Source organism: Vipera berus, assembly GCF_964194415.1.
Source record: "Vipera berus genome assembly, chromosome: 3".
Classification (NCBI taxonomy): Eukaryota; Metazoa; Chordata; class Lepidosauria; order Squamata; family Viperidae; genus Vipera; species Vipera berus.
The window spans coordinates 95949936-95976126 of NC_138204.1; the positions used below are offsets into that span (position 1 = coordinate 95949936).

The 26191-nt window shown below is 37.2% G+C and overlaps 1 protein-coding gene across 1 annotated transcript in view; it reads right to left on the reverse strand.

Annotated features, from left to right (window-relative positions):
- The window catches only part of CRB1 (crumbs cell polarity complex component 1), a gene marked incomplete at both ends in the record, with an annotated part of 156699 nt that overhangs the window by 89359 nt on the left and 41149 nt on the right, over positions 1–26191 (reverse strand). The window contains 7 exon segments of the mRNA XM_081325517.1: positions 8183–8199; positions 8201–8257; positions 8259–8281; positions 8285–8337; positions 9568–9722; positions 12554–12579; positions 15246–15439. Coding sequence (XP_081181643.1) covers positions 8183–8199; positions 8201–8257; positions 8259–8281; positions 8285–8337; positions 9568–9722; positions 12554–12579; positions 15246–15439 — 525 coding nt within the window.

The window sequence follows — 26191 nt, forward strand, 5'->3', positions numbered from 1 at the left end:
AGTCTAGAGAACAATTTCTCCCACATGAAATATATTGGTCTTTCCTTTTAAGCAACAAAGATCTGTAGTTTCAGCTATGTGTGAAATAAGATCTGCTAAAGCATGGAACAGTGCCTTTTCAGTTTATGGAATAATCTGCTGGGTTTTTCTCAGAGAAGCCTATCAGAAACATGCCTGCCATTCATTTGTCTACCTTTTACTTAATGAAAACTAATGAAGGTTTTAACTAATTGGCCACTGCCTTTCAAGTAGTAGCTCAAATCATTAGGATTCATTAATCTTTTGGAACTCAGGGGTAGAGGTGGGTAAGCATAAAGAAATCTCACTTGTTAGAAGCTTGGGAATTATTGAGCTACTGTAGGTAGATCATCAATTCTATATGAAGTTCTAAGAAGCCTCTTCTGCATAAAATGTAACCTGCAGTAAAACTGGAAAAATATGCACCTTTTCAACTGGCATGGATTGTGTTCTGAGCTGTGCACATGACTTAGTGCCTTTTTAAAAAAATATATATATAATTCCACCCACCGGTTAGCATAGCTGTTCTCACATTAATGTTATTTTCATTTATCCCACCCTGCTTCCTGGAATTCATAGCAGACTTTACAGATTATTTAAATTTACAGATTACTTTACAGATCACCTTATTTCTTCTCACAATAAATTTTTGAGGTTAAATCATGGTTTGCCCACAAGATCAATGGATGGGTTTTGTTATATCTCATTCTAATCTACCTCTCAGAATTGTTGAACAAAAACAAATAATTTTAGAAGTTCCTGCTAGCAGAAAACCCAATAGATCAATATTGGTGCAATACTTGTGACTGGAAATGAATGGTAGTTCCTATAGTAGAATGTTCATAGATACTGTTGCCATCAGTTCCATATCAATGACTTGAATTAATACTTTGTGAGGAGGGGGAGATCAAAGAAAATAACCAGAGCTGTAAGTCCTCTAAGGACAATAAATTCAAAGAAAAATACAAAGATACTTTAAGAGCTTTGCTTCCTTTTATTATGCAAAATCTGGTAATGCATACTCTTCAGTGATTCCCAATCTGCCTTGTCTCTATTAAATTCTAATAATGAAATCATAGCTAAAATGGAAACAATTGTCTTATTTCTTTTTTTAAGGTACTTGGCATTATATATTTAGTCATCTTGTTCAGCAAAAATAATAATTACATTATGGATTTTGATTTGTCTTAATCAATGATCAAAAATGAAAATGGGCATTCATTGCACAAAGGCAGTGAAACCTAATACACTTTGCATATAGCATATGCAAAATAAAAACGAGGTGTTCTGAGAACAGCCCATATGCATTTTTTGTTTGCTCTCTATACTTATACCCAAGAGCTCAAAGCAGTGAACAGTGAACTCTCCTGCCATACCAGTCCCCTGCAACAAAAATATGGTTAAGTATGTTGGACAGGGCAAGTGACTGGCCCAAAGCCACCCAGTGAGTTACATTGAGGGTAAACCTGAATCTAGATATTCTCATCTTAGTCCAGTATACTGACAATTTATTTGCTGGTTAGAAAAAGTGAAAAAGAAATAATTGTCCACACAACAGTTGTCTATATAAAGAGATAGCTGGCAGGCTTTCCTTTGGCTTAACTGTTTTGCTACTTCTCTGCATAAATAGTGAATGAATGCTAATGCAAGCTGATTAGAAGTGGTAGTGCTTGATCAGTGCATCATGTATACCTACAGTCATTATATTGAAACACAGGCAGCAATATTGACAATACAGGGCAAACTGAATTTTGCAGCACCATGGAGAGCTCCATGTAATTCGAGAGCTTTTAGTCCCTGCTCTAGCCTACCTTTTCTTAATTACACAATTTTTTGTTTCAGAAACATAAACATAAACCTTAAACCATCTACCATTACATAAATATAAACCTTAAATAGCTAACTATCTACCATTACATTTCCAAGAAGCAAGAGGCAAATTTCTCTTAGATGAAGATATACTGTAGGTGAGGATCCTGACCACTAGACTTGGACTCATTATAAAGATTAGAGTCCAGTTCTTCAGCTAGTATTATAACAGTCCCAGGTTTGGGCAGCTCCTCTACTGAGCTAGAGGCTGAAGAATGACAATGTGGAACCTCCATGATACTTCAACTTGCAAGAATATTTGATTAGACAAAGATCTGAATGTTAAATCTGTTCTCTTAGAAGGAGACTGCTTATAGTACTGCCCAGATGTGGTGGGATTACAAGTCACAAAACTCCCAGATTCTGGATATCAATCCCAACCCAACTGCAAGTGGCAGGGGGAAGAAGGCTGGATAAAAAATTCTTATCAGTGTTTTGGTGCGCCATGGTAATTCTATATCTTTCCTCCTTGAAGTTTGTCTGCTGGTGAGTTTGTCACCTCTAGGAAATATCACCACATTCTCTAGCCAAGAAATTATTGTACATATGGTTCAAGTGCCATTACTTTATATTTGTTCATGTTGGTTCCACATGGTTGGAAAGGGCAAAAGACGCTAAGGATCCCCTCTGGGGACTGAAGATGCCAAGACCAATAAAGGTGGTGGAAGACACAGTGCAGGCAGAGCCTTCCTTATGGAAGATACATCTCAAGTGCTATTTTGGATTGGGAATAATATATCAAATTCTGAAACATCTATTTACTATAGTTAGGAGAGGTTTTTCCTGTAAATGTAGCCATAATAGCATTTTTCTGTGAGAAATCTCTGTCCAAAGCCTTTGTCTTACATGACACCCTTTTAGAAAGCTACTCTACTATGGAAAACTAGTTATTCTAAGAAAAAAAGCTTAAACCCAGCAGCTGACATTGGAGTTAATTCCTTACTCAAATAAAACCCTTTTGAAAAAAATCTATAATTTGTGACTTCTATTAAATCATATTTTGAGGCTGAATTATGAAATAATTTGATAATATTCTTATAGATAACACTTACAAAATGGCAAAATATTACTAATTTTGTTATGTGCATAGAATCTGCTACAAAATCAGTCTATAAACTGATACAGCACACCTGAACTATAGCTTAATTATGGTAAAATTATGATTACGTTGCAATTGAAAAAGCTCCCAATTCAAACATCATGTACTTATTTTAGACCATTCATATGTGATGTCTCCCTAGGCATCAGAAGGTAATAAAAGTTGAAACAATTTCAAATCAGCATACATCAAAATTGAGAGCTATAATAACACAATAGTGTAAAGTTGGCTATCAGTTATCTAGATTGCACATTGAAGAAAAAATCTGCAATTGAAGTATAAGTCAGAAAGCTGGGAAAATCAAAGTTTACGCCTGATGTTTAGAGTCACGTAACAACTCAGTGACAACATATTGACTGTTAGACTTGTGCAAATTCCACATAAATTGGACATTTGAAACTAAAAGAGGTAATGATTCAATGCATGACTGCAATTTGAGATTCAACAGGAATCTGATTTGATGATGCCATTATTATTGGTTGCACAGTCAGCCAGATGTTCAGACTGGATTTGGCATTTTTATCCATTTGTTGAATCCTTCCCAAAGACTTGGGATAGGCAAATATTTTTTTGGGATGGTGTTAAAGGTACAGACACAGGATGTAAGCTGTTCCAAGTAAAGCTGCTTTTTGCAATTGACTAATTGTGATTTTTGTCAATGCCAGTGGTGTTCAAGTAGTGCTTCAGATGTTTTGGGATTGCATCCAAGGTATCTATTACTAGTAGTATTATTTTTGCTTTCTTTTGCCACTGTTGTTCTACTTCTACTTGCAGTAGAAGAAAAATATATTTGTATTTTATGGTTTTCTTCAGTTCATTTTCTTGTCTATTGTGCTATCTCCAGGTACTGCTCCTTCACTGTGCAGACTTTTCTGTCTTTTTTATCAATTGTTGAATCTGGGATGTTTTGCAGCAGGTGCTTGTTTGTTTGAATTCTAATTCATTCAATTTCTATTGCCGCCCATCTCAAGCAAGTGATTTTAGATGCCACTTGACTCCCAGTGACTCTAGTGGGCTCAAAGATCAGGGACTGCAAGATGCCTTTAATAGCTTTATATTTTTGATGAAAATACTGTACTAAAGAAGTTAGCCCTCCCATGTTTCAGGTAGATACATCCAAAGGTTTATTGGAATAAGCTTTGAAATAATATTCTAGACCAATTTTAGAGTAGTAGGAATGAATTCTGCTCTACAACACATCATTCAGATTATCCAGCAAAATTCCTAGAAAGGAAGATTTTCTGAATATGCTGTCAGAATCCATGCAAAAACCTTTCCATTTGCTTTTCTGAATGCCAGGCTAAGCATGCCCCAAGAAGTTCTTCTTCTGTAATTTATTGTTCCACGTATCTTTTCTGGGAGGCTAGTAAAGATTATCACAATAAGTTGGCAGATATGATCCATTATGACAACCACTAGTTTCAAACAAAGATACATGACAAATTAGCAAAAGTAGATGGTTTTAGGGTAGGCCTTTGGAAAATGACCAGTGACTTCCCTTATGAGAGGTAGTTTCTGGTTGTTTGGATTTCTGGGATGCCCAAAGAGCTGGCATAGCTGGTGGACAAGTTAGAGTCTTTCAGAAAGTGGCAAGACTTGGTAGTGTCAGAGTTGTGGATTGGTGGCCAGATTCTAGGTTAATTAGCTAGCAAAGGCACCAAATGTAGTTGGCACAGTGAAATACATCGCAACAGAAATTGACAAGAACCAGTGCAAAGAAAGTACCAGCACTGAGAAAATTTATTTTTAAACTTGATACCTCACCCCTATATTTAGAACAGGAAAGGTACAGGCACTGCTTGTAAGTATTAACCTGGCACCAATTCATTCACTGTCAAGAATCTTAAACCTTTCCAGACTGTAAAAAAATTGCAAAGTAAGAGTTACCGTGGACCTATGCTTAAAATGCTGAGAGCCGAGTTGTGGTTTTAGCTTTCTTGGTGGGGGTATTTTAAAGTGGTACATTCCATTAACACAGGCAAAGAGTTAAAGCTTGTAGCTGGCCAAAAGCAGTAGAAAAGCCACTAAATCTACAAAGCTCTTTGAAAAGCTACAAAGCATTTCAAAAGTGCCTGATTCAATTCACTGCTTCAAAGCAAATCATTGCTTTGATCTGTGAATCTGCTTCAGTTGGGTCATTTGACTGAAGCTTTATCAAACTGAAGCCCTTTAGAACCTTCGCATAGGCTCACTGGCCATAACTATTGGTAAATTCATTCTAAATAAATCCTAAAATTCATCTGTCAAAGAAGCAACTGATTTCAAAATTATCATGCAGATTGACCAATCTGTTGAAAAATGCTATAAATGGGTTTTATGCTAGTTTATGACCAAAAAACCAAAAAAAAAATACAATACAAGGGTACAAGTCACTGATTCTGGAAGAATTATTAGGAATAAAGCTTATTAATGTGTGGTCATTGCTAACAGAAAAAAAAGATTATTGACAGATGCATTCACTTAGTCTTCAGATCATTCTGACAGCTTCTATGCCTCTCTGTCAAATAGAAAGAATTACTACTACCATCACTATAGTGTTTGGTCTTCTCCACCACTAGTGTCCCTCAGAAGTTTTCATGGAGTAGCTTTTTGTTCTGGCAATTGCTCTGGTGTTAGTATCAACATCTTCAGCCAATTATCAGGGCCCATTTATCTAAGGATCAGTAGTGTTGACATCTGACTCTTCACCTTTAGCTTGAGAGGTTTGAGGGGCCTCCTAGCTTACTTTTGTGCAATGTATTGGTGATTCCATTTTGGGTAGATTGAAAAAAACTTTAACATATACTGCATGGCTGAAAATCCACTGACATCAGAGAGAACATAGTCAAGAGACCCCTCAGGTTTGTTTGCCAAGAAAGAGAACAAGTCTCCTTGCCAGAGAGAACATTGCCAAGGGATTCCTCAAAATCCAATATTCCCTGGAAAGATAGAATGCCTGAAAATATCTCTGGAGCTTCTCATTCAAAAGACTGGTAAAAGCAGATAAACTGAAAGGCATTTGTCCACTAGTATTAATATATTTCAGAAGTATTAATTCATAGGAGTGCCTGAGCTGCTTCACAGAATGCTTTGGTTCATGAAGTCAACAAGGCAAGTCATCGGACCTTGCAAACATCCTGCACTAATTGATTTTAAATTCCTGAAATTCCCTGCTGATAAGTATAGAGACTCTCCTTTACTAACATGGAAAGATTTCCATGAAAGTTGAAATACCACTATAAATACTTATCTAAGGAGAAATACTAATAGTATTTATGTTATGCCATGCTATGCCATGCATTCATAGCAGAAAATAGGAGCCATCTTAGCTCAAACATGCTGTGGCTTGAAGTTAATTTAGTAACATCTATAGTAACCAAAAGGGATTTCTCCAAGTTTGTCAGAGGAATCTTTATGACTTGAAAATCAAATCAGTAACTTTGCACTTTCAAAGCACATGCTCTGGCCCAGATGTCTACCATGTTTTCCCAAAAATAAGACTTGCCCCCAAAATAAGCCCTAGCTTGATTTTATATGTGCACCCAATATAAGCCCTACCCCCAAAATAAGCCATACTTAAGACCCTGCCCACTCCATTGCATCTGGTTGCATGAAGGTCTCTGATGGTGAAATGGAGCCCATGGGGCGCCACGTGAGTCAATCTGGAGCTCCTTTCTCGGCTGCAGAGGCTTTTCCTGAAGGCCTCTCACAGCAAAATGGAGGCTGGGGGGGGGGGGAGGTGCCATGCGCATCAATCCAGAAATAATTTCTCAACTGCAGAGGCCTTTCCTGAAGGCTTCTGCCAGCAAAATGGAGGCCAGGGGCAAGCAGCTGCAGAAGAAGTGGGTCAGTGAGGCAAGGCAGGTGTCAGGGTGTTGGAGACCTGGCTGCGGTGGTCCTAAGGTAAGTGGGTAAGACATCCCCCGAAAATAAGAGCTGGTGTCTCTTTTGGGGGCAAAAATATATATAAGACCAGGTCTTTTTTTCATGGAAACATGGTAAGCCTTTTCCTACATTCAAAATGAAGGCAATCAGGATGTGCCTGAAGATAAGCAACTGTTTATAGCTGTTTATAGTACAGCATCTTCTTTATAGGGTTGATGTAAAGCATATTTTGTTATCCATCATTCCATGGTATAGATGAATATGTGTGTTTGTGTGTCTGCATATTATTCAAGCCTATAAGAATCAGCATTCCTGAAGAAATATATAGTATTCCTCAAATGATTTTAATAAAAAAAGACTGGACAAATTATGTGATTATTATAAATGCAGTGAATATTGTGAGGAAATAAACCATTAGTAAACTTTTCTCTTTATATATAATTGTTCTTTAAAATGTAAGAAATGTAATAGAATGGCATATTCCTGAAGATTCTTGTCTTAAAAATTTACAAAAATTATGATAAAAGCAACTTTTAATGGCAAAATTTGTGGGTCTACAGAAGATTTTGGAAAGAGATGTGCTGCTCACTAGTAATGCCTAGAGGACAATAAAGTCCTCTGTTGCTCAATATTACAGCTTTTCCCTTGGTTGGTTTTTGGTGAAAGATTGAATTGTTCTCTAAGATGAAAATTTCATTATGTTTCAGTGTGATATTTAAGCTGTACCTGGATATTTTTCTTAATTGCATTTTCATTTCAATTCCAAAATATTTTTTGTAGAAAGAACTCCTGAGTCATTTATATGGCATACAGACAATTCAGTTTGCATCCTTTTTAAAACCTTCAGACTGAAGTTTGAATGCATAAAAACCTATCAGTTAATTAGTTCAATCTCCAATACCAAGCGCATGTCAAATAAATAAATGTATTAAATTACATCTTGATTTAGGACAACAGAAAATGTTTGCGAAAATTTTTCTAACTCCAAGCGTTTGGAAAATATTCCACTTTAGGAAGTAGCTACCGTAATATGGCATTGCTATATACAGTAGATACCCTTTATCAATATTGTATTCACAGGGAATTGAGTATACACCACTATGTGTGATAGCCACTCATAAGAGAAATGTCTATTTTCTTATCGATCATATGCATAGAAAAATTTAGAACTATTTATTTCTTGCACATCCCTTTGTATTGTAATCTTCTCTATGGAATTATCACTTGAAGTAATGAAACAACTCTCAGTCGTTATAGTAGTTGTCCACCAGGGGGACCCTTCTGATTATAACACAAGTGTAGTGCACCAAACTGACAGAGCTGGAGGCTCACCTGTGAATGCAGAAGGACTTATGGTAGCTGAACACTGAGGGTAGTTCTGGAATTTTTCCATACCAGTTTGACCAATTCCACACACTCACTCCCGCAGAGTCATGGATTACTGCTACATTCATTGATGTCTATTTCACAGTGAACACCTATATACCCTGTAGTATTGAAAACAATAGAAAGAATTGTGAATTATTGCCCTTATTTCTGATTGGGGCTTCTAGTGGTAACCTTGGAAGCAACAACACAAAAGTATTAGAGCTTATGTGAAGGGCTTTAAAGAGTGTCAATGAACAGTTAAGAAAAGAAATTAGTTGTATGTGTTTGGGATACAATGTGTGTATGTCATAATTGGATGGAAATATGTCCCATACAAAAGATGCTTCCTTATGGCACCAGAACTTTGAATTGCACCCAAAAACCTACTAGCATACAATGCGACACTAACAGCAGAAATACAGTATAATATCTTTACAGCACCCAGCATCAACTAATAGGTAGGTTGCTGTATTTTGTACCAATAGTATAATCTCAAAGTGGTTATCAAAGATAGTCCCATGTGGAGAGTATTGCAGAAGCCCAAATGAGTAGTCATGAGGGCATAACAACAGCATGCAAGATCCTCCAACTTCAAGCAGGGCAGCAATTGGCATACTAGTTGAGTTTCTCCTGACCATTCAGCAGGAGTCCAGAAAGAGCACTCACACACCCTGGTCATGCAATTGCTCCTCAAGGATACTTCTCCTCTAAGAAGTAGTACAGCTATTCTATCTTGCTTAGGTTCCACGATTTCAGTAGCATCACCTACTTAACTTGGGTTGGCAATGTATAATATGATGTCATCTATTGTCAATATTGCTTCCCAACTAATGGATGACCACTCCTAATAGCTCCATGAACATGCTTTTGAAGCAATATTCCCATATCTAAGGGGCTGCCACAAGGAAGAGGGGGAAATCAATCTATTCTCCAAGGCACCTGAAGACAGAACAAGAAGCAATGGATGGAAACTAATCAAGGGGAGAGCCAACTTATTTATTGTTCCTTGGTCATCCTACACAGCATTCTTATAAACCTGATTTGCTTCTTTTTGTAGTGTTTACTAAGGAGGGAAGCAGGGCTGTCTAAAGTTGAACCAGGTGCATGGTCCTTTATCATAGCGCATTGGTGGAAGTTACCCCCACCCCAAACTTTTGATTCATATAAATCAATGCAGAGCCAGAAAAATACTAAGTCAGCAATTGAAACAAGCCAATAACATGGGAATAGTTAGGTCTGGAGCCAAAGTTGGAACAAGAGTGTACTCAGAGGGCCCCTAAGCTAAACACCATGTTTTACCAATCACAATTTGCAGTGTTATTGTATTAATCCAATATTCTAAGACAAACCCTCAAACATTTTACAAGTTAGTGTGATATCTGTAGGAGAAGGAATAGCAGAACCTGAGGGTGGAGTTAAAAGAGGAATCAGCCTACAATCCCTACGTAGCCACAAGCAAATGTACCAGGTGCTGACATTTAGTTGAGAAATTTCTGTGCATAAGCTTTTAGCAATAAATCAGTTTAATTGAATCTTACATGTGGACCTGGTCTTTTGTGCCTGACAATATCTGAATGTGGCCTGAATATAGCCAGTACAGTCTGATTACAGAATATTCAAGCCTACTAGTATTCCATACACGTATTTCTGTTCCCTTTTCCTTAATGTGCACTATTCCTGATTGCAGGAAGGGAAGGCAGTGCAGTTAGAACCCAAACCTAATGCTAATCTTAAGACTTTAAATAGCAGATTTCCTTGTTTGTTTTATAACTTCCCCAAATGACTTCCAAATAAATGGTATGCTGATATCTAGTGGGTCTGATGCTACTTATTGCAGCAACCTTTTCTTCTTACTACATTTAGAATCATTTTACAATTTCAGATGCTCCTTAATATGTAGTTAAGAAATACATTATTCTTTTTAATCCAATAGGATGTCCTTTTCCATTTAATCCAAGCAATTAATACATCCACAAAGAGCTTATTCAAAAGACAATTGAGGTCACAGTTCTAAAATTAGTGAGAGAGTCACGGGGATTCTATGAAGGTGCCAGAGGGAAGGAAGGGGAGGAGCTGTTTAAACCAAGTTTTTATTTTCTTGTGTTTTGATTTTTAAAGGTGACTTTTTCACCCTTAATACTAAAGGGTCAAGCTTTAAGCTTGTTACTATTGCCAGCATTCTGAAGAATCATCAGAATGGGCTAAGTTGGACTTTCATTGATCCAAATTGGAACACCAGGGCCTATTTTGCCCCTATTTGTGAGCAGCAATAAAATAAATGCTGTATGCTAAATCAGGATATGGAACGTGTATTCTAAATATTTTTTGGGAATCTAGTTCAGGCTTCTATATTGCTTAAGTTGAGGAATTGTTTAACGATGTCTGCTTGCTTTCCAGAAGGTATATGCCACTATTACAGAAATGCATGGTTTTTTCACTTTAATAAAACAGAAAAAATAAGACAAAATAAGACAAAACTATAAACAATAATAAAAGCAAAAATGAGAGAGGAATTCCCTCCCTGAATATAAGAGCTGCTCATAAATATATAGATCTCTCTCTCTCTGTATATATATATATATATATATATATATATATATATATATATATATATATATATATATATATATATATATATATATATATATATATATATACACATACAACTTACTGACCTTTGTTTTAATGGATGTTTATTGGTAAAGCAGGAGTCTGATTTCCCTGAAAATTTCCCATCTAAGATATTAATTCTCCTTTTTTAAAATCCTGTTTTCTTTAGCTAGTCTTTTCCAGCACCATTGAGAAACCTGCATTTCTTTTCCTCTTCTTTTTTTCATTATACCTATTAATACAATCCATCATTTTCACACTGAACTGGGATGGGTGGCTTTGAAGGTAGATTCTTTGTAATCATTTTTAATGCTTAGGTGAAAAGGTGATTTTTTCCCATGTTTTACTAGTCATTCAAAACTGAAATAAAACTGAGAATCCTAGTTTTATTTTATTTTTTCATATTTGTATTTCTATGCATATTCCTGAATTTGCATCTCATTATCTACAAACATAATCCCTCCTCATTGATCCAACTTCAAGACCAGGCTGAAAGCAAAAGCTGCTGCTGAGACTAGCACTCTGAAAACAAAAATTCTACCAGAATTCCTTTGAGACAATTTGGGGCTTTCATCTATTCCAATTTCCATAAAAAATATTCATTAAAACAATACACTGCAGTACATAAAATTAAGATAGGATATATATTCTTCTGTGACAGGGTGGGAGATTATATATGTAGGTCAGACTTCAGGAAAAGATTGACAGAAAAGAAAACTTCTTAATTGAATTGAAAATGCTCATTCAATGGATTCTTTTGAATGCAAGGGTTGTACAATTGAGTGGTTTGGGACTGGAAAAATTGAAAAACATGGAGTACCAGATCAGACAATACTGTTTCTCTAAACAAAGCCTTTTAGGATTTAAGAAATAGTTATACACACAACTCTCTAATATATATAGATAGCAAGCGTACTTATGCAAATATATTTAAGCACACACACACACACACACATATTCATAGTAAGATTGCTGTTACCCCACCAGGTATATATTAGGAATAACTAGAATGGTTTAGTTTTCTGCAACAGTGAAAGTCAAGTTATGATTATTTATATTATATTAACTTGGCTTTCTTGGAATAGCTATATTTTGTGTTGTATTGTGTGTGTGTAATTCCATTGAATTTATGTGCTATTATGGTCTGTCTGCTGCATCTATGGTTTTACATTCATAAGCATTTGCACGATTGTAATTAAGTGTCATACAGTTTTTAATTGTGGCAGAAGAAAAACACATTCATACTTACAAGTAGCAGAACTGAAACATGTAATGTATTTTGTATTGTAGTTGTGCAATGCTATTAAAGATAGATGAAGTTATACTGAAGATACTCTCTGGAACAATGGTAAAAAAAACCCATCCTGTTGAAACATCCTGTTATATACAGAGAACATCTGCAAATAAAGAACACCATAAAATATTCAAGAGCACTTTCCTGCATTTTGCATAGTGTCTGCATTATTTTTTTTGGCAATTAATGCTCAATATTTTCTGCATGAGTTCACTAGAGGATTTTGGGACTAGATGAATGAATCAAAACCAATAAAGGAGAATACTCATAAGAGTCAAAGTACTGAAAGAGTCAACAACTTGCTAGTGTCCATCCTTTTCTTCCCAAAAAACTTAACTAAGGAGATAAGATACTGCACTAGTTTTATTTAAAGATATGCATTGGCCATGGAATCTCTTCCAGCTTGTTATAATTTTTTTATAAGCTCTTACCCTACCATGTGGACTCCAAAATTGCTCTGCCAAAGAAAATAACAAAACAATTTGGTTTTTTGAGAATCCACATATTCTACCTTTTGTATAAAGCTGCATATTTTTAATCTATTAAGAGCAGACACCATGACCTTGTTACCAGAACTATTACTTCAGTAGATGGCTTGATTATCTCCCTTGTACAGCAGCATAAATAAAAGCTATTGTTTAATATAACCAAAAAGGGGTACCTTATTGCAGTATGATGTCTGGTCTTTTCTGATAGGACAATGCATTGATTTACATTCTGAAGCATGAATGGGACCCTACCTTTATCAAAACTATCTTTGTTTGGGTATTGAGGTTCTCCTTATTTATGTGATTATATTGGCACACACACACACACATATACACACACTCCCACACACAATACAAAGAGTACAAAAGGAATCCTTAGGGGAAATTTCAGGTTTGTGCAATGCTATATTAGAGGGAGACATGAAAAGAAGTGGAGGAAAACAATGGAAATCAGGTTTTGAAAAGTGCCTTGATTATTTCAATTTAAAATGTGTCCTTGATTATAAAGCAGCAATATTTTTTTTAAAAAAAATGCAGCTATTTTGGAAAGATTCCATATTCATTGACAGATGGGGTAAACATGGGTTTGAGAATTTGGGCTGTACTAATACAGCCTACAGGTGGTATCTTACATGTTTCTCTCTCTCTCTCTCTCTCTCTCTCTCTCTCTCTCTCTCTCTCTCTCTCTCTCTCTCTCTCTCTCTCTCTCTCTCTCTCTCTCTCTCTCTCTCTCTCTCTCTCTGTGTGTGTGTGTGTGTGTGTGTGTGTGTGTCTGTCTCTGTCTCTGTCTCTGTCTCTGTCTCCATATATAGACAAGGATCACCAAAACTTAAAAATTTATTAAAACTGAACTTTCATCAGCGCCTGCTGACATTGCCAGAGTATAAGCTAGGATTGGGAAGCAGGTTCTTATAGTCTCTGTGAGGCCAGTAGTTTGGCTAATGAGCGTGTTACAGGTCTATTCTGCTCCCGCCCTCCTGCAATCAATTGCATCGGTCCTGTCTCCGTCAAGCCCGCTGACATCTGTTTGAATTTAGGCACTCTACCTCTCTCCACTCGCCCCACCCATCAGGAGCATTCATCCTGCCTCAAGCAATCCTCTCGCTGCTCATTTAACAGTTCCACACCCTCTGTTACTGTCCTAGTCTGCCGCTCATCCCCGATACCAGCCTCGTTGTTTACACTGGTCAGGTGCCCTCTCCCCATGTCTATGGGTCCTATTGTGTAGTGGGTCCGACGCAAGGAAGAGACGCCAGCCGGGGTGTGAGTTCAGCTCTTTATTGGAGGGGGGTAGTGAACTGAGGAATGAGGGTTACCTGGCCTCCTTAAATACCTGGCCAGGTACTCGGACAGCCAATGGGGTTGGCCCTAGGTTTCCCGCCGAAATTGGGTTTCCCGCCAAAACCGTTCAGGCCAACGCCCACTGGTGGCTGTTGCTATGCAGGTGCCTGCATACATAACAGGTCCGGTCTGCCTTCTCATCATCGTTCGCTGTAATGACACGTTAATTGATGAGAGCTTGCCATCCTCTATTCTCTTGTTCATGCAGGGAGGCGGTGATTGTTAGTTCATCCTTTCTGTCTTCTTGCCTGTTGACTCATGCTAGTGCAGCATCTGATAGGCTGGCAATAATTCAATGTGCCAATTGACAGAATATTGGTTGGATAAAACTGGGAAAATTGGGGGAAAAAACAGGGTCCCCCCACCATTTATTCCAAACAGCTTTGGGAAAAAAGGAAACAAAACAACAACAACAAAATCCTGCGTTTTTCTCCAACAACCTGTTACCCCTTCTTGTCTGATGTAAAGTCTCCAGAGTTCTATTTATTAAATAACTCATGAGACTGTTTCCTGCATTACAGCAAAGTAAATACTAAAACTAATATTCAATGTAACAATGATAACATAGCAAATATGATGAAATAATCCATGTTCAAACTGAAATAGACCTAATGAAACAAACTGTTGGGTCTAAATTATAGATCTTAAAGAGATAAAATGGATCTTAATTAATAAACTGTTGAAATAAGAATAAGATTAGTTTGGGCTTTTGTTTTGTTTCTGGCTATATAGGTAGTCCTTGACTTATGATCACAACTGACCCCAAAATTTCTGTTGCTAACTGAGACATTTGTTAAGTGAGTTTTGCCCCATTTTAGCACCTTTCTTGTGACAATTGTTAAGTGAATCACTGCAGTTCTTAAGTTAGTAACATGGTTGTTAAGTGTATTTGGCTTCCCCCTTGATTTTGTTTGTCAGAAGGTCACAAAAGGTGATCACATGACCCCAGGACATTGCAACCATCATAAACAGGAGTCAGTTGCCAAGTGTCTGAATTTTGATCACTCAACCATGGGGATGTTGCAACAGTCGTAAGTATGAAAAATGGTCATAAGTCACTTTTTCCAGTGCTGTTGTAACTTTGAACAGTCCCTAAACAAACTATTGTAAGATGAGGACTACCTGCATTTTCTAATTCATCCAAATTTCATCTGCAATTAATGAATCAATGTCCAGTCTTAAAATGCACATGTTTATCTACATGACCTTCAGGTGTTTTCAGAAAGTTAGGTGGAACAAAAAAAGCACTCAGCATCTACTGTAAACAAGTCATCCAATATGTAAGAGGACATACATTGATATAATCCATGCACTGTCCCCCACTGAGACATGGCTGACTTGCACATTCATCAATGTTGATGGCACAGTGATCACCAAGGAAGCCAAGTGGACAGGAACAGTAATAGCCACCTACAATATCATGACAGGCTTCATCATTCAGACAAGGCTCTGACAAACATTCACTGACTTCTAGTTTGCAGTTGATACCTGCAGTGAAAGTTGAATTTGAAGACATGTCAGAAGTGCCTGTTCTGAAAATAGATGACAGTTTATAGGCTTATACAGTATATGAATTAAAAATATTTTGTTTCCCAAATCTTACAGTGATTATTTTTGTTTCATATCTCAGGGAAGAGGCAGAAATTTAGATTTTAATGAGGACAAAAAGCACAGTTCTCATTTTCTCACATTGTTGTTTGTAGAGTCCGGTAACTGACTTCCTTTCTTGGAGACAGCTTTAAAGTATAACATTATTCTATCCAATGAACATTCTCTGCTAAGGTTCTGAAAGTTCTGTGAATTGACCAGGTTCACACAATATTTTAAGGGACATCCACAGAGAGAACCAACAACATTAAAATGCTGGATGTGATCATGAAATATAAGTTCCTCCACTTTTTCATGCATGTAAAGGGGTGGACTTTGATTGTTTAGTCATGTCTTAAGTTTTTTCCATCATTTACCTGCTCCAAAGAAACCCTTGCATGCAGGTCAAAATGTACCAAATGAGTTTGATAGCAGGGAAGGTTCATTGTGGCACAGGTAAGAGTACAAGGAGTACTTATGGTGATATTAGCAGTGTGTGGGTTGGTGATGTGGATATATAATATATCTAAGCAACAATTCCCCAATGATTTTGCTGCAGATTGTTTGTATGATGCAAAAAGCTGTATGAATCTAAAAAAATTGTAAAAGACCAAAGTAGTGGCGTTTGACAGGAAAAATGGAGTGAACAATTACAAGTTATACCTACATTGTGAAAAACTACAGCAAGTGGATGAATTTTATACCCTGGTAGAATGCTTATTTAAGATGAAAAATATGAAAAATTAATTAAGATGTTCAAACTCTAATAGAAAAGTGGTATTATGTGATTTCTTGCAAGAAATGAATATTTATCAAAGGAAACAACAATTGCTACGTATAATAATGTTCTTCAGCTCACTTTGTTATATGCAAGTGAGAATTGAGTATGCCCGGAAAAACTGAATAAGGTGGGAGTGGGACACTTAACAAGTGTATGCGATAAAATTAGAAGTGATAAGGTTAGGACTGACTAAATGCTGAATTAATGTGCCCTAAGAACAGAAGTGAGTGATGAAAGAAATGCATTGAGATGGCTTTGTGAGAGGCAGAATGAATATTGACTTGCAAAACAAACATATATAGGAAGAGTGAACTTATTGAAAGGGAAAAGCAAAGTTAGTGAAATCCTGAAAAACAGAGATAAGATGTTTAAAAAATAGCAGGCAACATGACACGAATAAAGTGGAAATATTTTTGTTGCAAAGAAAATAATGAAGAAGTATTGAAGACGATGTAAATTACTTTTAACTATGTTTCCTTTTCTTATCTAATGTCTTAATTTCTTTTGCTATTTCTTACTCCTTTTTCTGATTCTGCATAATGCTGCTTACCCTAAAAGAGAATAGTGTGTGGGTGTGGGTGTCTGTGTGTGGTATGCATTTTCATTCCCCCCCCCCTTTGACTAACAATTTGTGGCTCAGTGGGTTAGGATGCTGAGCTTGTCGATCAGAAAATCAGCAGTTTGGCGGGTCGAATCCTGAGTGTCGCGTAACAGAGTGAGCACCTGTTACTCGTCCCAGCTTCTGCTAACCTAGCAGTTTGAAAGCACGTAAAAATGCAAGTAGAAAAATAGGGACCACTATGGTGGGAAGGTAACAGCCTTCCGTGCACCTTTGGCATCCAATCATGCTGGCCACATGACCACAGAGATGTCCTCGGACAAGCACCGGCCCCTAGAGTCGGAAATGACTAGCATGTATGTGCAGGGGAACCTTTACCTTTACCTTTATTCATCATTGAAAACATTTTTTTCATAACAAACAACAATCTGGGTCTTTAAATTCAAACTGTGAAAATAACCCAAGTTGCCACTTGCATTTATTCTTTATATAAATTGCTTGATGTGCAATTTAAGATGCTAACGGATTAATCCCTTTTGTGTCTATTTTCCTAAAGAGCTGTGATCTTTTCAAGCATTCAGTTGTGCTGTTTGTGATGGAAACAACAGGATAATAGAACACCAACTTTTGATATGGAGCTATCATGCCTGGATTTGCTACAAATATCAACATTTATGCATCAGGCCTGGTTTCAGCATGGCTGTTTCCTTGGTATAACTAACTAATGAATTTCATAGACTCAGCCAATCCAAACATACCATAAGGCAGAGTGAAGCAACTGTCTCAGGTAACATAGCTGGCAATTTCTGCACAGTCCTTCTGAGTTGCTGCCTGTAAAGTATAGCTACATGAGCTATATGGGTTGCTTTCTAGACTCTGTCTGGTATCTCAGAAGCAATGGAAGACACTATTGTCAATGAAATACAACTCATTTGCTAGCCCTAATTTTGTAAAGGGAAATTAGGTTTTATTCAATAAAGTATCACCTACTATCCTGAGATAAACTGGTTTTAGATATTTTAGATATTTCCACATTATGATCACAATATATCATACTGTTACCTGATTTGGATCAAAGCATAGGCAAAAGGTAGTTGGGTTATGGAATAAACATCAAAAGGGTGCAAATCAGCTGAAATTTGATTCATATTTGAGATTTGAAGGCATAAAGGTTTGATATAATCCAGTTGAAGATTTGATTCAACAAAATATTTAAACATACTCTATGAAATATCAAAATAACTGCAACTTTTTCAACTTTGAACAGAGTGGGGTGAAAATAGCAGGGAGATCCTTTACTGAACAAAGGGCCATCTAAATAGATGAAAGAATTTTATTACAAAAAGCTTCTGAAATATGTCCCTCCACCACTTCAGTTATGTCTTCTGTGGAAGATATAATAAAAATAATGAAAGGACGGTACTGCTATCTCCAAAGTATCCAACAAAGAGCTTATAAAAATGCAAAGAATGTCTTAGTCCAAATTTTAAATAAAAAATGTTTAACAACTGTTGAAAGTTGAAGTAACTCTTACAAAAGATAAATGAGTTCACCACTGCTAGATTTTCTGGGCTTACAAGCATTATTAATTTACACAGAGATTAATAGGAATTATACTATAGATAATATGGCAGACTGAGTTAAGCAACAATATGGAAAGTACATGAATTTGTGGAAATCTCAAGGATTATGCAAGAAAGAGGAAGCCAGACTTAAGAGTAGCAGAATTCCTTTAAACCTCTTGCTATCTCTCCAGGTGAACTGCCTAAAACAATTCTAACTGAAGTTCAATATCAGTAGATACATTATATTGTTTAATACCTTCTCCAGTCTATGGATACAAAAATATTATATTCTTTGATATGATGAAAACCAAGAAAGAGTATCCAATTATTATCTAAGAGTAAGAGCAGTTTGAGTAGAATTAATTACCAAGGGAAGTGGTGAGTTTCTATTCCATGGAAGAATTCAATAAGGGCTGGACAGCCAAATGTCATGGAAACATTAATTAAAATTTATTCTTAGAGTTGAGGGCTGAATTCAGTTTCCTAAAAGGTCCTTTCCAACTTCAGATTCTATGAAATTACAAATCACTTTTAACTCTCCAGAGTAATTCAAAGCATTCCAACAAATTCAGTTTTGGTTCAAAGATTCAGGTTGAAGCTTGAATTCATTTCATTTGAATGGAGGTAGTGCACTGATGAGTGTGATGTTTGCCTGGCATATTGTGAAACATGACTAGTGTGCATAAAATATCATAAAAACTGTTTCACACAGGATTTGCATGAATATTTTGTGAGATGCATGTTCTCTTGTTCCTCCCAAAGATCATGCTTTATTCTCAAAACATGTATGCAAGCAACTATATAGTCAGACCACCATGATGTTAATGAAAAGATCTCTAGACATACACATCATATTGTTTGCACTGAGACAATGGGCAATATATTTAACCCTGAGAATTGTTCTCATGTCACAAAGTGTACAGAATTTACATGTTCTGCAATTGTTGAAACAATTTGAAGTTTAGGAAAACAATAACAAAAAGATTATGCCAAGGAACAATAGGCAAATCTTGAGGATTGGAGGGGCAGTTTACTCAAAACAATTGTCATAAGTATTAGGTTTACACAAACACATGAAACTACGTCTTGATTTTGCTCTGGATCAGGCCATTGGTCTGTCAAACCAAATAACTTGCCTTAGGCTACTGAGCAAAAGACTCTTTCCATCTATAAAAATCTATCCATGCAACACACACACACACACACAGAGTATATACAGTATATACACGGCAATGGAAAAATATATGTAGATACACACACATACATATAAAACATATAAAATATATAAGACCACCACATTTATCATATTTGTTTCTTAACATGGAGTAGATGGTAGACTTGTAGATGCAGCTTAAAGCCATCACATAATTATTTGCCCAAGTTCCCATGCTGCTACTTAATTTTATTATCAAAATGTGTATGTGGGGGGGCTTGGATTATTTTAAGTCAGAAATTGCATTTTGACAATAAACGAAGTAGCAGCATGGGAACTTGGGCAAATAATTATGTGATGGCTTTAAGCTGCATCTACAAGTCTACCATCTACTCCATGTTAAGAAACAAATATGATAAAGAAAATTGTCACTTAACAAACCCTTGCAGATAAAATAGACTTTTGTCTTCCAACAAAGGTACTAAGTGTAATCCAACAAAGTTGGAGTGACATCCAGCAAAGAAACATCATTAGCCATTTCAAAAAACAATAGAACATGATTTTCAATCTTTTAACAAGCCACATTTAATCTGTTAGCTGACATGTTATCTAAGAAAATCCACAGTATCCTTCTGTATAATGCTTACTTTGATAGTCAACACTTTTCTTCAAGGTAGATCTTAACTTCACTTTATAAGTTCCCCATTAGGAACACAGGAAATTGGTCTGTCTGGAGAATTCTGTATTTTCTTCAGGTTAACGAATGTTTAAATAATGAAACACTTTTTATTTCCAGTGTGTCCAGCACCAGTTGCACTCCATCATTTAACAGCTGTCCAACACAGGCACTATGAACAAGATATATCTATATAAGAATATATAGATACAGATATATAATGAGCATAATAAAAATGCAGATTCTCCTCCACTGCTCTCCTGACTGCCTAAATGTTCAGTCTTCCCTGTGATTCAGGCATACAAAGCTCCTTCCTTCTAGTGAAAATTATACAAGACATTTCTTAGCTCTTTGATGGAGGGGGACAAAAAAAAAAGTCACCCAGCAGATCAGCTGCAGAACACTGTCTGGAGAGCTCACAGAGCAACTTGCAACCCAGAGCCGGTAACAAGAGCATTTGGTTAGCATTACCGTGGTTAATTTATTGTGAGCTCTCAGCATACATATCAAAAGTTATAAGCTTTTTTTAACATCCCAGAGAAATGAGATGAGGGTGGATGATTTCCCACTGTGATTCATGGTGTCAGGCTGGGCTAATAGCAATAGGCAAGCTCCCTCTGACTGAGTAAATGAGGATTTTTATTACCAGCAGAGACACCTTGGGAGTTTCATGCAAGATTCCCTCTGGCTCGTGCATTTAACACATCTCACTCACAGTGAGCTGCAGAAAGCTAAACAACCACCCGAACAACAGCAGGAGCCGCTGATAAATCATTCTGTTAAGTGGGCTTTAAAACCCACTATTTTACTATTGCAGAAACAGAAAGCTTCCCTTTATGGAATTATTACTCTTATTATTTTAGGCATGGATGCTAGAAACTATTCTCCAGCGGTTTTCTCAGCATATCTCTTTGGGTTTATATTTTATGCCGTATTTTCTTCGCAGTTTTTAAACCCTTCATACAGATTCTTGTACTATACTTCCCTAAACAAAGCTATTGAACTGAAGGAGCCAAACAAAACAAACTTAAAAACAGACAGAACTCCTAGAACGTGCAAGAGGACTAGTGACTGGGGAGAGTGCCCTTGTTTTTCTTTTTTTCCTATAGGTGTCTCAACTTGAAATTGTGCTTAAGCAAGAAAGAGTCAAAGGCAGAATTGCCAGAATTGCCAGAAAGAGAGTTTCATAATGACCCAGGATTGGCTGAGTTTTCAACTGGATGGAAAACTGCAAACCATGGGAGAAGTAGAAGGAATAGGGGGTATTTTTCCCCCCAATGTTTTCCCTGATTGGAACTGTCCTTTTGAATGGCTTATTTTGATTTCAACTATAGCTGAATTAAAAGTGTGTCTCCAGAAGCTGTTGTCTGATTATGATCATAAATATAATGAAGCCATCATAGAAAGGTATTACATATTAAAAAGGTAAAGGTTCCCTCGCACATGCGTGCTAGTCATTTCCGACTCTAGGGGGCGGTGCTCATCTCCGTTTCAAAGCCGAAGAGCCAGCGCTTGTCTAAGGACGTCTCCATGGTCATGTGGCCGGCATGACTAGATGCCAAAGGCACACGGAACGCTGTTACCTTCCCACCGTAGTGGTCCCTATTTTTCTACTTGCATTTTTACGTGCTTTCGAACTGCTAGGTTGGCAGAAGCTGGGACGAGTAACAGGCGCTCACTCTGTTACGCGGCACTCGGGATTCAACCTGCCAAACTGCTGACCTTCTGATCAACAACAAGCTCAGCGTCCTAACCCACTGAGCCACCGCATCTCTAAGGGTGGCTTAGAACACATTAAAAACACATTGCAGCCCCCAAACCAGTGATCTAAGCAATGTAACACAGTCCTACAGGGCAAAATATGTTCCCTGCTCCTGCATTAGATCACTTCTAGAGGCCCACTGCTAGCCGTGCAGGATTTCTTCACGCAGGAGAGATAAGACTGCACAATTGTTCAGATCAAAAGTATTGTCCAAAAAATATGTCTCTGGGACGAGTAACAGGTGCTCACAATGTTACGCGGTACTCGGGATTCGACCCGCCAAACTGCCGACCTTCTGATCGACAAGCTCAGCGTCCTAACCCACTGAGCCACCGTGTCCCTATTACATATTATTACAAGGGAAATAGTAATTTGAATTTCTTAGCACTACAGAACTTGACCACACTTTAGGAATACTTTAAAATCTTATCCTCCCTATTTAGTTCAGGGTACTGACCTCTCCTTAGGTTTGCAGTAATTAACTCTTAAACTTTCAGTTCCACTGTCCTCCTGGTAGGTTGGGCTAGTCAGTAAGCTTAACTGATAACAGTGGGTTTTTCTTTTTCAGTAAAGAAGTTAATCATTGTGATACAAACAAAGGACAATGTGCTTGATAATACATGAGATTGAAAGAGAAAATTTCCTTTCCTTTCCTTTCCTTTCCTTTCCCTTTCCTCCCCTTCCCTCCTCTCCTCTCTTCTCTCTTTCCTTTTCTTTCTTTCTTTCCTCAATCCCTACATGGCCAACTAGCCAGATAATGAATGATGCTGAATGACAATCAGATTCAAAATAAGGATAAACTTGCTAAAAAAATTATTATTTTTTTAGATAAACAACATTCAGATCATTGCCATGCCCTGTAGGGGAAGCATGAGTGAAACGAGTATGAATGCTACTGTAAAAAGCTTTCTACATTTTGTAATTGGAGGAAGACGTTCTTCTAGATAAGGTGACTGAAGCAACAAATACGTAAGAACACCCCTGTTTCTATCTATGGCACGTTCCATGGTAAACTGCTAAGCTTGTAAGCTGCCCTGAGTCTTCGGAGAAGGGCGGGATATAAATGCAATTAAAATAAATAAATAAATAAATAAATAAATAAATAAATAAATAAATAATTGTCCAAATGATTGGTGAAATGTGAAAAGGAAAATGGGGGGAGGCAGAAAGTTTGGAAGTAGGACAATACTACTCTTTCTTCCATCTGATGTTCATGTTTCTCTTTCTGATTTAGGCCACCAGTCCTGCTGAGCAATCCCGAATCCTGTCTGGATGATTTAATTTTCTCCTTTCACTTTTTAATACTAGTTTTCTTCTTCTTGTTGAATGGCGAGCCTGTCTTCCCCTTCATCAAGGAGTTTATTCCTGGGTCGCAGCTATTGCCTTTGGTTTGGCTAACAGAGTCATGTCACGCAGCTTCCCTCATACAACAGGAGGTCCAGGTTGAATGTGATCATTTCAGAGCAGCCATACCGGCAGTTAATGGGCTTTTCCTCTCTCTCTCCTTTCTGTCTTTCCTGTGGCTGTGTAGTTCTTCTCATCACTTGCCCTGGACCAAGACACATACTGGTAGCAGCAGGGTGGCAGGAAAGCAACACATTTTTTATTTGAAATATTATTTGGTGTCCATGTGATGGATCTTAACTGAAGGCAGACGTCAAAACAAAGTCTATGCCACTCAACAGAAAAGATCTACTTTTACTTTTTGACATAACTCCTGCACTCCTTGACAATTTATTTCCCAGGGGTGGGGAAGAGATTGGACGCAATATTTACAGTCCTGCAAACATGATCATATTCTGGTACACTATACTACCTTATTTTCTAGAAATTGCTCACTAAGTTTAATTTGTTGGAGGGTTATTTGGTTCGATAATTTTACATGTCAGCTATGCTCCTGATTAAAATTTTCAGGATGAAACCACACAATTCTCCGTGACAACAACATACATTCAGGAATACACTCAGGGCACTTTGGCATGAGGATTTATGCCAGTATGAAAGCAGGTCCAGACTACGATGTCCCCAGGACATGAGTGGCCCTGGAGAGCTGAGCTGATTTATTTCCAGCTCAGCTGTCTTGTAGCTGAAATGGCTGCAAACTATTTTCCCACCCATGAGAACATTTGCTTTCCTGCTCTTCCTGACTCCAACAGTCGGGTCCTGTGAGGTCTCACAGTTCCCCTTTAATAGTTCAGAGAGATCCTCAAGCACTGGGTCAACTGGATTTCAAAGGTTCCTCCCTTCATTCCCCATTTGAGTGAAACTAGGGGAGAGTATTTTTGTTGCTACAGCAGTTTGGAGCACAAATTTTCTCCCTTTGTTTTTAGCATTTCAAGTCAGCAGAAGTGAATTGTTTCTCACAATTTGGGAAATGAAAACAGTGATAATGTAGAAGGCCCTACTTTCAAAATCTAGTTAGCACACATCCTGTTTTACCTTCATCCCTTTTTTCAATACTGATTCTTTTCCAAAGTAAATACATAGTTGATCTACCCTTCAGAGACTATAGGATGAATGAGTTAAAATAATACAAAGGGCGAATTAGATGATGGCGCCAGTGAGATTCTGGAGGACAAATTCAATCAAATAAGCACAAGGAATGAAATTGAACGAGGTTCATAAAAAAACACTGAGCAAATTCAATTTAACTGTATTTTTAATCCTTATAATACTGCTTTAAATTTATCAGCTTGTGAAATATAGCCTACTAGAATATTTAAGAAAAAAAGCTGGCATTTTTGTTTAAAAGAGGCCCAACATCAAAACAGCAGCAGTTAATTCTATTGATTTTAGTAATGGTGGATAGTGCCTCTTATACTGTATACATCAGTTCCAACGATTTTAATGGAACATACTTGCCAAGAAATTTGAGTTGTGAGTAAATATCTTCTGCCTTTTCATGTACAGTTGCTGAAATGCAAGAATGGGCTATTGAAACAATGTGCGTTAAGAAATATTGGAAATTTCATGGTGAGATTTCACATGATATTGTGTGAAGTGAGGTTAAACAAGAACATATTGCATTGATCTCCAACTGTGCTTTTTTCTTGGGATTTGTGAACTTACCCTATAAATGATTCATACTGAACAGTGGTTAGATAATCCTACACTTTGACAGGCAAGACAATCTAATAACTAAATAAAAATAAAAAATAAATTTAAGATTCACAAAAATATTGTCATGTGCTGAAAAATGTGCAGTTTTATGAGAGATAAGGCAAAGCTTCAGAATGCATAACCACCTTGTCAGGACATATGAAAATGTCTCTTTCTAAGAGGGGCTGACGGAGGTGGCCTTTGATGAAGGTGATCTGAAAGTGTGATGCATAATTTAGAGTGATTCTTATAAAATCCCTGCAGCTGCAATCCCATGGCGAAGTGGTAAGGGAGTATTAGGTCCATAACGAGATTGCAGTCTACAGCTGGTAAAGTGAAATGAAGGGAAAGTGAAACCACAGCGTATGTTATGTGAAAACAGTGTGTAGCACTGCTGAGTGGAGAAAGCAGCATGAAACTGGCAGTTCCTAGCATGAAAGAGAAGGCTGTATACAGTATTGTAGGTCAAGCAGATCGATAGGAAAACTAAGCAGGCATGGAGGTCCAAGAAGGTAAAGACTGGTAGCAATGAAAATTATGGAAGATCAGCTTCAAAAGAGAAGTCAACAGAGTTCCAGATAGTTATACCTTGTTCAGCAAACTTTCTCAAAAGGGAAATGGATGGAAAGGAAAAGGAACTCAAGGAGGACACTAAGTATTTCCCACATTATATCCTAATACTTACAATGGAGAGTGAGGTACCCTCTGCTGATCAGACACATACACAAATATTAAATATTGAAATGTGGGGTCTTTGGTGTGCTTTGAGCTTGATTGCTTGCTTGCAAACATTTCAGTAACCCACCTAGGTAACATCATCACTAATGCAATAGAACATCAAACTGGAGAATCTTTTCTCCATGTATTCCACAGATAGCGCATTGCATGCTGACATACCCAGAGCTGATTTTCCAACTTCCAGGTTCCAAATGAGAGGATTCCAGTGGTTGTTGATACTATTTGCATAGGTTTGTCAAAACAAGGGGACTTGAGTAATTGTCTGGAATATATGTGCCTTGGGGGGGATGCAAAATATAGGTTGCACGTATACTAATTTT